The 14,756-nt window shown below is 41.3% G+C and overlaps 1 protein-coding gene across 1 annotated transcript; it reads right to left on the reverse strand.

Annotated features, from left to right (window-relative positions):
* Window positions 1-2,238: 2,238 nt before the first annotated feature.
* On the reverse strand, window positions 2,239-8,347 carry LOC147267866 (lumican). Its single transcript, XM_086200692.1, has 5 exons — window positions 8,032-8,347; window positions 6,323-6,652; window positions 5,874-6,195; window positions 3,621-3,938; window positions 2,239-2,521 (listed from the first exon to the last, which is right to left on the reverse strand). Exons 2-5 carry the CDS (start codon window positions 6,620-6,622, stop codon window positions 2,370-2,372), a joined length of 1,092 nt encoding a protein of 363 aa, XP_086056818.1. The 5' UTR covers window positions 6,623-6,652; window positions 8,032-8,347; the 3' UTR covers window positions 2,239-2,369.
* Between the last annotated feature and the right edge of the window lie 6,409 nt (window positions 8,348-14,756).

Consider the following 14,756-nt stretch of genomic DNA (forward strand, 5'->3'; position numbering starts at 1 on the left):
CACAGTCAATAAGAGCCTTAAATAGTCATTAATGGTGAGTCCAGTACTCACTGTTTTAGGAAGTGTATTGTTGCCCTCTTTACATTCATACATTTTCTACATTTAATGCCTTTGGCCAGCATACTTCTCTATATGTTCAACAAAATGATCCAAAGAAGATGTTTGGGCAGTGATTAAAAAAAAGAAAAATCAATAATATAAAATCTGCAAAAATATATTTTCAGCAAAAAAAAATATAATATTTTAAAGAGGAATTAGGATTTTCTTGAAAAATAATGAATAGTTTGATTTTGCTAAAGAATTAGTTTAAAAAAAAGATTGGGAATCACTATTTTAGGAAACTAGAAGAAAGCCAAGGTTTTCTGTTTCACCGAAATGAACGTCTGCGATCTAAAATTTAAGCCTCCTGTGATCGGTTCACTTCCACAGATACGATGTGAACGTGGTTTGCGTTTACTGAAGGAAAACATTCCCTCGCTTTCCTGTAATTACATTTGTACATAATTAGCACTTTGCATTTTTTAATTAGGAAGAAAATATTCAAGTTTATAATCATTCTATTAAAATGATGGCATCAGTTATAAGACCATCAGTTCATCACGATAAGAAAGATTGTAATTTGATATGTATTGGATATAATTTGGATAAACAGGGCCATAATTTTTCCAGATTTGCCTCTCAATGATTACTTGACCAACTCCAAGTTTATAGGATGATGACATCATAACTCTAACTTAAAGAAATCACGATTATATATTTGACTTCAGAACTGTCTTTACTTTGTGGAAACTACTTTTTTTTTAAACACAGTTTCAAAATAAACTCTCAACGTCTGAGAACGGAATGATGTGTGTGACAGAATTAGAACGTCAGGATCCGGCTTTCTGTTACTTTCCATTTATCGGCGGTTATTATAAATACTTTTCTCTTTTTCAGACAGACTGTCATTCGGGCATTTCCTCTAACAGAGGAAATTATTAGACTAAATCATAATCATGGTCATCCCATTCCACAGGCTTGAGAGTGCCAGAAATCTAACCCACATACAGAAGTCAAATAAGGTAAACATCGTTTTAATAACTCAGTTCAAACAAAAGTCTGGACACAAAAATTAATGAAGTCTCCTGTTACTGTTCTCAACCATTCAAACTGTGAATCCTGATGTATGTCTCAATGCCCCATGGAGCTGTTTTAAGGGTTAAGTGTCATAGTTACGACACACGTGTCTGTCACGAGGTTCTGAACTGATCACGTTTGAACTGAAGCGAAGAGCTGTGAGTATCTGTGCTGTATATACACTCAAAAATACACCGACCAGCTTCGGCATCAGAGTAAAACCACTGGCAGGTTTTGTGCTGAGTGCAATGCAACAACTCTTTAATAAATCCCCTCTTTACTGGGATTTTAACGTTGTGAATCCATTGAAGAGACGTGTTCATCATTCCGACTGTAATTTGTGGCGCTACTGGGAGCTGTTGTTTATATGTTGTGCTCTTCATTCATGTAAATTGGATGAACAAAATATTACTTATCAGGAAAACCCAGTGTAGTTCAACAGCACCGCACACTACAGCCTTCAAAATGACCATTAAAATAAATCAAGTCCTTTCTAAACCAATTAAAAAGAGCATTATAATTCTGAGGAGGAGGGGATTTATTGCAAGGCTGTTTATACCTGTGAAATCTGTCAGTGATTTTAATCCTTTGGCTGATTCTTCTGTGCGTATAGAACAGAAAAAAGCTCTTAAATTGATGCTCACTGAGTTTGTCAAATGCCTCTAGATTGCAAGAACAACTGTGAAATTTGAACAATAGATGACAATTCTAAAAGTGTAATTCTGATAACCGTTGCTTCGAGATAACACGTGTACCACTGTGGGTTTATGTAATGTAAAGTTCATCTTTGAGACCATTCAAATGCCATGTTGGAGGTTTAGAATGTTTATAACGGTTGATCTGGGTTAACCAGAGCTCAATATCCAGAGACGCGAGGTCACAGTTCTACCCTCTAATGACATGCAGATGTACGACCATGCTGAGGCTGAACTTGGAGAAGACACAAACCCAAAGGAATTCACTGGTGGTATGAGAAATGTTTTGATCCAGACTTTGGAGTGGTGATAACATAACGCGGGTTTTATATACAAAATCGAACCTCAGGATCTTTCCGTTTTTCTTTTGGAGCTTTACTGTATCTATGGACAAACTGAAGCCGAATTATTTGTCTCTGGTTTCAGGCCAACTGCTTTAATTGACAAACAATCATAGTCAGTCAAACAAGAATTTTATTTTTAAATGAATCATGTTTATGGTCTGTGCCTGTAGATGAACCGAGTGATCTTGCTCTTGTATCCGGAGGTCAGAAGTCATCAGATGTACATCGTGTGAAGTACCCTCAGACAGAGCCCCCAATCAGGGGGTAGTTGTTGGGGGGACATCTTATTCCCATCCAGTCGCAGGATCTTCATCCTGGAGTAGGACTGGCGTCCGACCTCTCTGCAGAAACTACTCACGTTGAACTCTTGAGCAAACAGACCATATGTCATGATTAAAGAGCCATTTTCACCATGACAAAGTACTATGGACACCACTGCAGTTCAAGAGATCTTTGAATTCCTACGGTGCACCACATGTTCATCACATGTAAATTTGATATCAAGCATATTCAACGCATTAGGACATATATCTTATCTACGAGGTTCTATGCATTCTGAATAAGTTCCTTTTCTTCTCACACCATCTGCATTTCCAGTCAGATGTCTCACAGGTGCTGCGGTGAAAACTGAGGCAGCGGAAACCACAACACCCTCTTGTGCTTTCTGACTTCATTTCAGTCTTCAGAGCCTCTCAACCCAGACTATAGACTGTGCCAGAGAGCTTTCGTGGTATAACTGTCATGATGCTAGAAAAAAGGGGTGAGGTGTGTGTTATTCTGGAAGTGTTTGGCCTTCTGTTTGTCTCCTAGGTTTGAGAAACAAGAGCACACTTGTACTTTGCCAGAACCTGTCAACTAAAACTGGACACCAGGTCATAAAACTAATAAAGATCCAGTATTTCACTGTGTTTTCTGTGGCAATGTGACATAAACTCCTGTCAAAAAAATGAAAAAAAAGGGGGGAGCAGAGAGTTAGGGAGCAGAGAGTTGGGGAGCAGACAGTTGAAGAGGGAAGAGGAGACTACGAGGAGGGGAACAGCATGTGCTTCTCGCTTATCTGGCACTGCTTCCTCTAAAGCCATTACAGATGTTTTCATACCAGTCTCCTCTTTTCTTTTCTAACCTACTTTTCTTGCATCCTACCACCCAAAATTCACTCCCCTTTTCTCTCCCACACCCCCTTGGCCTCTCTTTCTGAGTCCCTCCCCTTTATTCTTTCTATTCTTCTCCCGTGCCAGCTATTTTTTCCCACTCTTATCACATTTTTCCCTCTCACTCACAGCAAGATGGAGGTGTCCAACCACCCCAGGTGGTCAGCCACATAATTCAGTAGTACTGGCGTTTGCAATAAAGAGCCTATTGCTAAATTGTTACAGTAAATGTATGAATGTGTTCATGTGCCGGACATTTCTCTGAGGTGAAGTCAGCAACACTTCTACATTCATGATGTGAAAGGTGCCCTCACCTCTTATTTGATTGGCCTCCAGATAGAGATGCTGAAGGGTGGTGGGTACCATGGGAGTGGTAGTTAGTCTGTTATAGGAGAGGTCCAGTTCCACCAGGCTGGTCAAGTTGAAGGCCTGCAGGTGGATGTCACGGCTATGCAGACTGCAGTTACTTAGACGTAGGTACCTAAGGTCGAGAAATCTTGCAAAACTGTCGTCATGGAGCCCAGAGAGAGAATTATTGGACAGATAGAGCTGCTGCACAGATGGAGGTAAATGCTTGGGAACAGATGAGAACAAATTTCCGCTGAGATCCAACAGGATCAGACTGAAAAGACCTGCAACATGAAGGGGGGACACACACAAATTTGTACATATTTAGGAAAATTAATAATAACAAACTTTAATGATTGTTTGACAGTGTTAAAGGACCAGTGTGTAGGATCTAGTGACATCTAGTGGCGAAGTTATAGAGTGTAAACACTTGCAATATCCCTTCCCCATCCAACTGTATCAGAGACTCTAATGTGGCTTGCAAGGTCAATGTTACGTGATCCTTTATTCATCATAATTTTGCCTCTCAAACACTGAAAGAATAATTAACTGCAGAGCTCCAGAATTCAATGGAATCTATTGCACCAAGGTGACTTTTTAAGCACCTCTGCTCTTCATTAGAACTTCTTCTCAACCGCTTACAATATTCAGATTTGGAAAAACTTCAAAGTCCCTGCAAAGGAACTAATTTATTCTCTCACAGCAAGGACACGGGTAATAATTGTTCAGGCTGATTTGAAGCGCTGGAGTACAGAATCAAAAAGAATGTGGCACACGTGGTGAGACCAAAAAAAAGAAAGCAACCTCTGCGAGCATAGAATGAACGTAATGTTAACCCCGCAGTGAACAGTTCATGGTCGGTCGCAGAAACACGTGAGTGGGATATCACCATCTGTTGTTAATAAAGGCAGCAGCCCGCCACCTCTCCCTCTCTGCTCTCTGATTTATTCCCGTCTTCCATCTGAAGCTGGTGATGGTCGTGATGGCGAGCGAGGTATCTTATGGTAGCCGTGACTGTGGGAAACGCAACACTACACTCACTGAAGACCCTCTGACTCTTGCTCATCTGTCTTCCAGCAATCACGCAATCCCCATGACAAAAGAAGTAGAGTTTAGATCCCTCCCTCGGTTTCTGTCGTCTGTTTCTTCCCCTTCATCCCCTCTGTGTCCTCATAACTTCTGCAGATATGTCTCTTAGGGGTGGGACAAACCAATAATGGGATTTATTGCAAAACTTAAGCAGTTCATTGCCAATATAGAAATTTTAGCTAAACAGCCGTTTTACTTACTAATTTTAGTAGGTTTTCTGCACCTTGTCATGCATTGTTTTATTTCAGTTATTAATTTCGGTTAAAAACACAACAATTCAGTAAATAAATACATAATTCTTGACTTTTTTCTTCTATGGGTTATTTTTTCTCCATTTAATCTTGTTAAGATATTGTGATAGATTGTTGATCAATTGCCTTGCAATGTATTGATTATCCCTGAATTGATGCATTGCAATACTATTACGATCATGGACAAAACAACATTGATTGTGCTGTGAGTTATTCCCACCCCCCGGTTGTCGGGCTAACGTGAAAAATATAAACTTGAAATTGCTACTCAAAGGCCCTGACAGAATAAAAAGTAACACAACTAGGAAATATTCAAACAAGGCTGTGACAAAAGAAATGAGCCAGCAAAGCGCTGACATAAACTGTGTAAGAGTGTTCTTCTCTGGAACACCTTCAGCCACAGAAGAGTGTTAATCAGTGGAATCACCTGTTAAAGTGTTTGGTTGGAAGGAAAACCTGCATACACACGGCTCTCCATGGCACATGGTTCCCCACCTGTGGTTCCCCATATAGCATAACTTGCTGCGCTCTGCAGCTCTCAGTGTTGACTACTCTAGGCTAACAAAACACAGGTGGTCTCAGGTGACAGACTAATGAAAACATAAACATGAATATTGTATTTCATTTTTGTCTAAATTCTCCACACTGGACCTTCAAATGTCTGAAATATTCGGTGTGAACCAACAGATGTTGCATGTTTAAGGATTATCACAACAAATCAAACAGGAGATGTTTGATGACTGAAGGAAAAATGGTCCTGAATAAGCCTCCTGACCACAACCACTTTGTAGTTTGCACTGATGTGCATTTAACTGCATCTTTACTTTAATCATTGTCACAGATAACACTTTTATTCACACAGTGTAAGTGACACATTACCTTTTAGGTCTCCCTTTGTGATGGTTTTTAATCTGTTCCCCTGCAGCAGTAGAAGAGTTAGGTCATTCAAGTTCTGCAGAACTCCGGGGCCGATGCTGCTGATTTGGTTGTGGGCCAATCGCAGCTGCTTGAGTCCAGCTGGCAGGTCACTGGGCACTGAAGTCAGATGGTTGTGGTTGGCAAATAAGTAGCACAGCTGAGTCTGGTTTTGCAGAGCGGCCCGGTCCAGCTTGTCACTCTGAAGCTGGTTGTGGTCCAGGATGAGCCAGCGGAGCTCTGTAATGTTGGCCAGAACAGAGGACAGAGAAGAGATGTTGTTGCCCTGTGGACAGCAGGACACAAAGCCTGGAAGTCAGTTGTTGTGTGAACAGGAAATGAAAAACCACCATGGTTTACAGCAGACCATTGTTGATGTAACAAAACCTCAGTGTGTCTCCATCTCGTCCTACCTGCAGAAACAGATATTCAGCTCTGCCTGGCAGGGAGTCGGGAATGTTTGCCAGGCCTCTGTGGTCACAATAAAGCGCTGTGGGCCACTGGATGGGACACTCACACTCTTGAGGACATGCCTCGGGGTTATTGGCTCGGAACCAGGCTCTATCAATCCGACCCCGCAGGCTCAGCACACTGGGCTCACCTAGAAAGCGGTCGATCCACAAAGGAACACCACCATAGTCCCACTCAGCAGTGGCCGAAGCTGCATCAAGAACACACAGCAGCACTAACGAGACACAGTACAGGACACCCATGGATGAGGATAACCGGTCATATATGTAACCCTGCAAATGAAGATAATCACATAAGAGCCATGGCAAAATGGCACCACAAAGTTGTCTCAACTTGGCACTACAGAGCAGGTGCTCTAGAACACGCCACATTAGACATTTACTGAGAGCATTAAACGGAACCAACCATCCTGTTGCACCATGGGGAGTGTACACTCCGGCTTGACCTGTGCAATCTTTGCATCCATTTTAAACCTTTCATTTGTAGTCATAATAGCAGAGTGAGTGTTTGAGAGCGTTTATGGTTAGTTGCTCAGTCTGCCCCTTTGATCTAGATTAAAATATGTAGGACATGTTAGACATTTACAGACATTATCAATCACGAGTGAATGATGCCAACTGGTTTTGGTGTCAGTAATGTCTCTGCAGCTGCCATATCCTCTGTCCTTCCTTGTTCTTTTGATCTTACATTTACAATTGTTGCTTGACTTGAATGGAATTTTGCAAAGAAGAGCACAAGTAGTGATCGGAAGATGAAGAGGGTGTGGCTTGACCTAGGGCAATGCTCACGTTCATAGGTTCACGCTCATATTTATCTATCTCAGCAGCGGGTGGATGGGTTCCCATAAAATGTTCTCATCAGAAGGATTTTTTAGAATGAATTTAGATATCTTTCATCTTAATGTCAAAAAAAAGGTTTGAATTAGGGCTAATTAGCAAATATCAGCATGTTAATACAATAAACTAAGGTAATTAACAGGGTAAACGTGATGAATAGCAGCCTTTTCTCATTGTTGTAGTGTAGCCTATTAGCAGGCTGTCATTTTCTCGTGTTTATACTGTACTGCTAGCAGGATTCTCAACTCTTGTTAAAAATTGTACCTCTGGACTTTTATATGTGGAAACACAAACAATTTATTAAATACTTTCCCTGCAACCAAGATGGGAATAGTTCATTTGAGCTCAGACAAGCAGCCTCTCCGTACATCATAAATGAAATGGAAAAAGAAAAGGCTTCCATGGTCTGAAAGGAAAAACAGCCCAAGATGAGATGGTTGGTTTTGATATACTCTTGTTTTCTACGTCTCATTTTTTGTCTCTGCATGCGCGGCTGTAGACAGATACATCAATACTCATGAGGCTGGTATGCACAAAGCCACAGATACACACAGGCTCTGTGTATGAAAGTGCAGCGCGAGAGAAAAAGTTTGCATCATCAGGAAGTTTGACTCGATCAGCATGTTGCATTTCGTCTTTCTCACCCACAGTGCAGTCTCACAGCAGAGCACATGTTCAAATGGTTGCCGAGATTTACTGCATGATCCAATCATACGTCATGAAGTCAACTGTAATTACCCAGACACTCAGTGCAGATCTGAATACTTCCTGTTTTGCCAGCCTTCCATTGAAACAAACACCAAATGGATACTTACCTGCTGATTAAGAGCAACAGGAGCAGACAAGTTGTTTTGAATTCCCAGTGAAACCCTCTGTGCCCTGCAGAAGGTCTATGAAACAGTGTGTGTGCAAGTGTGTGTCTGCACGCGTGTGTGTTTTCAAGCTCGGCAATGTTTACCCTTCGTCATTCCTCCTCATCAAACACTGCCCACACTCCAGACCTCCTCCGTAGTCTGCTCCCTTTCACTTCTCCCCACTCTCGTCCCATAAGAGACAATCGGACACAAAACATTTTGTGGGAACTTGTTTGTTTGTTTGTCACCATGGAGATACAAAAAGACATTAAAAGAAAAACAATAAGTGCTGACAAAGAAAAAGAAGGAGTTAAAGTTGTTAAGTGAGAGTAAGTTGACTACAGATGATGCAGCAGATGTCAGAGAAAATTCTTTGATTAGTGTTCAAGAATATTTGTGTGTGTGTGTGTGTGTGTTTGTAACTGCACGTGTGTGTGTGAGTGAATGCACGTGTGTGTGCGTGTGACTGGTGTCTGCAGCATGTGCTCTGTCTTGAGGTTCTGCAGCCACAAAGTACCTGGGGAGCCAATGAGACCATTCAGTGTGTATGTGCATTATTGTCAATTTGTGCGTGTATTTGTGTGTTTCACTGCATGTGTCTGTGTGTATGAGCATGACTTTACACACTTTTGGGGACACAAACCACACTTAAAACCAGTTAACTGCACAAACAATTTAAAAAAAAAGCCATGTCCCTCGTGAGTGAATATGCTTATTTTTGGGTTAGTACTGAAGGTTAAATGTGGCGTAAGCTCATGTAGATGCCCCAAAAGTGACTAAAGCATGTGTGTGTGTGTGTGTGTGTGTGTGTGTGTGTGTGTGTGTGTGTGTGTGTGTGTGTGTGTGTGCATGTGTGTGTGCATGTGCGCGCATGCACATATGTGCGCTTGTGAGTGTGTGCATGTGGTGAAAAAAAAGGAACTTCTTTCAGGCAAAGAAGAGGAAAATGATTCCAGATTCCTTTTCCCTTAACTCCGGGGGTGTGTTATGAGAAACGAGCAAAGGTGGGTGTATGTGCGTGCGTGTGTGTGCGTGTGTGTGTGTGTGGGGGGGGGGGGGGTGTATTGCAAGGGCGCCCTCCTGTAAAATCATGTGGAATAACACCCTTTAATTTTAAAAGCCTAATAAACTTCTCTCTGTATGCTTTAGTTAATTAAAACAAGTTTATAAAGGGACCACTTGAATGTGTGTGGTTGAGGAATGTACCACAAGCACTCATGATCACTCTTGTCATATCTTGTTAATTGATTCATACCAAAAACAAAAAAATAAAATGACAATTTTCTTGGTCAAGATTTATGAACAGGATTTACTGGCCAACTGTGTGTGCACATACAAGAATCAGTCTCTAGTTTCTCATAGCTCCGTTTCGAGTCTAACATCTCACTAAAACAAAGGTCATAAAACTGGAAGAAGGTAAATATTTATCTGCAATGTATAGATAGAAACTAGAAGGTCAGGTTGCAGTTTACAATCTGATCACATTCTCCATGAGTCCTAGCATGTTTAAAGTAGTTCCCTTACAGCATTCTGAAGATACATATGTCACCTAACCAGAACAGTACAGACAGACCCCACATCACCCGTCTGAGCTCCATCTAAAACCCAGTCTCTTAAAGCCCATGTGGGCAAACACAGATGGGACTACTGTAGAACCGACTGACACTTAGGGCCCATGATGCAATTAATTTTAGACTTGTATGAGCCCCACGTTTGAATGCCTGCTGCAATCCAAACAAAAGATGGAAAGAAATTAAGAAATGCAGTAGGAAAGCAGTATGGTGCAAAGATACTGGAACAGATGTGGAATTATTTACAAGTGGGCAGTTTACAGTTGCAATTTATGCTTGGGTACTGTAACATAACAGTACATCTTGTTTAGGATTGAGCAATGATTTGATTTCAACACAATGGTATGAAACAATACAGCAATCAAGAAAAGTTTAAAAATAACCACATTTGATAGATTAACAATGTGCTGTTAGTTTATTCAAATTTCTGAGGATAAAAACAACTGGGGCGACACTGTGGTGCAGTGGTCAGCACTGTCGCCTCACAGCAAGAGGGTTCTGGGTTCGAGCCCCGGCTCGACTTCTGGATCTTTCTGTGTGGAGTCTCCATGTTTTCCCTGTTCCTGTGTGGGTTCTCTCTGGTACTCCAGCTTCCTCCCACAGTCCAAAGACATCAAGAGAGGACGAGGCTGATTGATACTCTAAATTGACTGTAGGTGTGACTGTGAGTATAAATGGTTGTCTGTCTCTATGTGTTGGTCCTGTGATGGACTGGTGACCTGTCCAGGGTGAACCCCGTCTTTCAAGAGTCGGGTGCTGGGGTAGGCTCCATCCCCCTGCGACCCTTAACGAGATAAGTGGTAGAAAATGGTTGGATGGATGGATGGATGGATGGCTGGATAGATAAAACAACTGGAGAATGAATATAAACTAAAATAGGATTTTAGAATCTTCGAGAATCCAGACTGATCTGCTGCTGTGCCAAGAACAGCTCTGCAGATTGGCTGCCAAATCTGCACCAGCAGTTTTATATTTATGTTGTCATGTTGCCAAACCCGTGCATCTGTAATATTTCGAAGTTCCTTTTGTGTGACAAACGTGTGTGTTCATCTCGATGTGTCAGCAGCTCCTGGGGGGAGGAGTTAGAGCAGGTGGTGTTGGCCCTGCTGTCATGTTTCTCAACAATGGACGTGTCAAGTCTTGAATGTTGAGCAGTCCTATTGTCCTATTCCTGTCCTATATCGTGGCCAATCTGACATTTTCCCTGCAGTGCTGAGTGTGTTCAGGCTCTTCAAGATGCACCAGAGAAGCCGCCGTTCAACTTCCTGTCTGGTAGTAAATTGAAGAGAGAGGAAGGAGGAAAGGGAACAGCTAAATCAATATTCACGAGTTACTGTGAACTTTTGAATATGCTGAGTGATTTAACTGGCCACATGCAGCAGTTATCTGAACAGTTTTCATCAAGTCCCTCCGCCAGAGAGATTTATGATCCAACTCTGATTCAAACAGATGGCTGCTGTGTTACTCAAAGACATTTGAGAAGAAGATCATGGCAAAGTTTGTAATACCCCCATTTAACATAATTCCCCACTTCACAATCCAGCAGCCACATAATGATTGACATGATGATAGAGTAGTGAAAACTTTATTTACAGTGTCTTGGATTCAAAGTGGTGGTGTGGTGCAGAAAGGAACATATAATTATGACCGCAATTCTATACATGTGGATTCAAGATAATAGTAGCCTTTAAAAGACGAGACCACAATGGTTTACTTTTATTGTTACTGATGTTATGATTATCTACAGATTATGTGTTAACTTGCATCTGTGCAATAAATCCAATGACGGGGAAAAAAAAATGTTGCAAGCCGCTGCAGCATGTAATCACAGGAAAACTAAAAAGGAGAACAAAGAAGTTGGCAAGGAAGTTCCATGTGATCATAAGTCATCGGTGGGAAGCTCCACTGACAGTAGCAAGACACCTGTTGTAGTTAGAACTGTCAGAACCTGATGAACACTTTTCAAAAATTTGTTGTAATGTACCTTTTTCTAGAGTTGAATTTAGGGCTTACAGGCATGAAGCAAAGCCTCAATCCTTGCTCCTGAGGCGTGGAGTAACAATGCGCAAGAATACATTTGTGCATAAGAGCTTTTAAGTAGTACACAAATATTTAGTTGAGTTTGTTTAACTTCATAAAACACACGAATCATCAGTTTCTACAGCTTAATCGGCTCCTTCATTTAGGAAGATTACTTCTGCAAATGCAGCATTATCTCTGAATAATCATAATTACGTTTCGGAAGAGCGAGGTTGCCCTGTCCTGTTTTGGTGCTGGCTTCTCACCAACACGAGGCTTTGCCGGGTACGCCCAAAACAGTTTCCAGCAAACATATTTCTGTCTCAGATAAAACTTAATTCACACCTGTTTTACCTCCTCGGGTTAAGATTAGTCTTTAGCGGCTCTATGTCTGATATTCTGAGAGGGGCTGTAAAATTTGATCAATGATTACAAAGGTTTAAGATGTTCATAATAAGGCTGTAACACTGCAGGAATGTTACGTCTTACTAAATCTTTATTGTCTCTTGAGGTCAATTCCGGTGCACTTTAAACCAAAAACACAATACAGAGACATACAAATCACAAACTGGACTAGAACACAACATCAAGTTCAGAGTTGTTGTGCTCAAGTTTTAAAGATTCTTGACCTTGTCAAGAGGAGTTAAATCATCTCATGCACTTCATGCCCTCTTCGTAATGCTGTGGATTTTTCAATCACATCGCTTGACATACGTCAGCATGCTCAGTTGTCTTTCAGGTCAGGTCAGGACACTCCTGTGTAGCCCATGGGCTTTTGGAGCGCTTTGATGACATCATCACACGCCTACAAACATCCCCGTGTGCTGTCAGTCTTACGCAGTCCTTAGCTGCTTTCCTCATCCATTGTGCCCTGGGCCTTCCTGCGGCTTTTCTTCCGTCAACTTCATCGTGAATGATGGTGTTTGTGAGGGAGGGTCCTGCATTTTCCATGTCACCCTAAGGATCCTTCTGTACCAATGAATATCAAAACCTTTTCTTCTTCCAAAATATTTGTTCATTAGCTGCTCTGGATCTTTCCGGCTGTCTGTGCTCCTTTACTTCATTAAGTTAGAATCAGCCAAGACTCTCCTACATGAGCAACAACTGAATGTTTTATTTCCACACTGAACTCCTCAGGAGAACTTGGAAACAAGCATTAATTCTACTGAATTTCAGAACCTGAATATCTGTATTGAGCTCTCTTCCTGTGATAGCACACTCACAAGCCAGTGTTCAAGCTGCAGTGGAACAGTATTCACCAGCATGAAGCTGGAAAGTTGCCAATATTGTCATGTTGTACACATTATTTTTCATCCATAATGATATAATTATTGACGTAATCTCCCTGTCCTCACTGTACCACTGCTATGCGGTTGACTCAATTTTCAATTTTGTACGAACTATCCCTTTAAAATTATGTTAGCTCATGTTGCTAATGGTTGTTTTACCACAATGAAATTTAATAATAATAAAGATGAACTGAACCTCATAAGATCAGTGGTTGTCACCTGGAACAATGAAGACAACAACTCCCATGATTCCCAAACTATGTCTGTAATTGTTTTGATTCAAAGCCTCCTAACATCTGAAATTAAACTGTACATTTAGCTGCATCCATCTGCTCCTCATCTTATTATCGTCTGATAATTCACTGCAATGCCTCCGCCGTGATTTGCCCTTCAACTATATTTCCTCTTACTGACACTAGGGGGCTCTCTTTGACCTGTAATCAAGCAGTGGACAGGGTGAGATTAACTAGGTGAAGATCTACTATGCAAATGTTAACAGTACAATAGCAAACATCATATCACCACTATCGAAGCGCATATCTATTTAGGAGGTGGAGTTATTTCAAAGGATAATATTCCATATACAGGCTGAGAACATTCGATCCACGTATGTTGGCAGCGTCTCAGGATGTTCCAGCATGGACCACTGGCTCACCGGCACATCCTTTTTACTGTATTTTCAAGATCTTTTTCAGAGTGGCTGATTTAATTTTTTTTTTTTTTTCCCAAGATGGCAGTTCAATTAGATCTGTAATTATATGTATGTTGTTTACTGAGATACACCAAATGCTACTGCTTTAATCTAGATGAGAAAAAGTTGGGAGGACATCGTGTGTAACATCTGTGCATGATTTGTATGTGTGTATGTGTGCGTGTGTGCATGTGTGTGTTGTTTTGACATCTGCTTTCTATTGAATGGTTTATATGGCTCCCTGTGCCCTGAGGTGCCCTGGTTCAAGTTACATGGTGACTGTCCTCCACTACAACTGCATCCCTGAATTTATTAGTTTAATTCCTCTTTAATTATCACATCTTCAGAATGAATCAGCGTTGTTTATGCAATATTTAAGACTTTGTTTACAAGGTTTTATTTCAAGGATAAGAGGGCTCTTCTGGCTGCTGGTGTGTTGGTGCTAACAGAGTGTCTGTTTGTGTGTATTAATTACATTGTGGACACAGAAATCCCACAAGGTTAAGAGTGTGAGAGTGTGTGTTGAGGGTTAGTTGTCTATGCATTTTCTCATGTTTCCTTATTTAACCTTGAATTATTGGCTTCCCTCCAAGGAAAGAAAACAAAACTCCTTTCTTGCATCCGGATGCAACATTATTTTACAATTGCATATTTATTAGGGGAATATCCACTTGTATGGCAACCACATGAAAGAAATCTGACAAACACACCCACAGAAGAGCTTAGTTTAGTTCAAACATTTTCTATGCAGCGTATATCTGCGGGACCTACTGTACGGACCTGGGGGACATATTTAGCATTTCTGTATGTGAGTCACCGAAGGAGCGATCTGCAAAATTCCTGTGAAGAGTTCACGGCTTCAGTGGAAACGGCTCTGTCCTCTGATCCTCATATCCTCCTTAGCGCTGGTCGTGACCCAGACAGGAGACGGATGGGGGTGGGGTGTATTTGGGCTACCCAGAGTCCTCCTGGGCCTCATGCTTTGAAGTCCTGGTCAGAAGAGAAAACAAAATTCTGTCTCACACTCTCACACAAACACACGAGTTTATCTATTAAACCTCATATAACCACCACTTTGATGTGATGCTGCAACAGGTATTAACCTCATAAAGCTTA

Source organism: Aulostomus chinensis, chromosome 3, assembly GCF_037954235.1.
Source record: "Aulostomus chinensis isolate RoL2024-O1b breed Wild chromosome 3, RoL_Achi_v1.0, whole genome shotgun sequence".
Taxonomy (NCBI): Eukaryota; Metazoa; Chordata; class Actinopteri; order Syngnathiformes; family Aulostomidae; genus Aulostomus; species Aulostomus chinensis.

What these genes read in the sequence shown, in the direction of transcription:
- LOC147267866 (XM_086200692.1), bottom strand. Translation starts at nt 6,622, where the DNA reads ATGGGTGTCCTGTACTGTGTCTCGTTAGTGCTGCTGTGTGTTCTTGAT. An exon ending in CTGAATATCTGTTTCTGCAG is followed by an intron (nt 6,196 to 6,322) that starts GTAGGACGAGAT and finishes TGCTGTCCACAG; the next exon opens with GGCAACAACATCTCTTCTCT. An exon ending in CACAAAGGGAGACCTAAAAG is followed by an intron (nt 3,939 to 5,873) that starts GTAATGTGTCAC and finishes TTCATGTTGCAG; the next exon opens with GTCTTTTCAGTCTGATCCTG.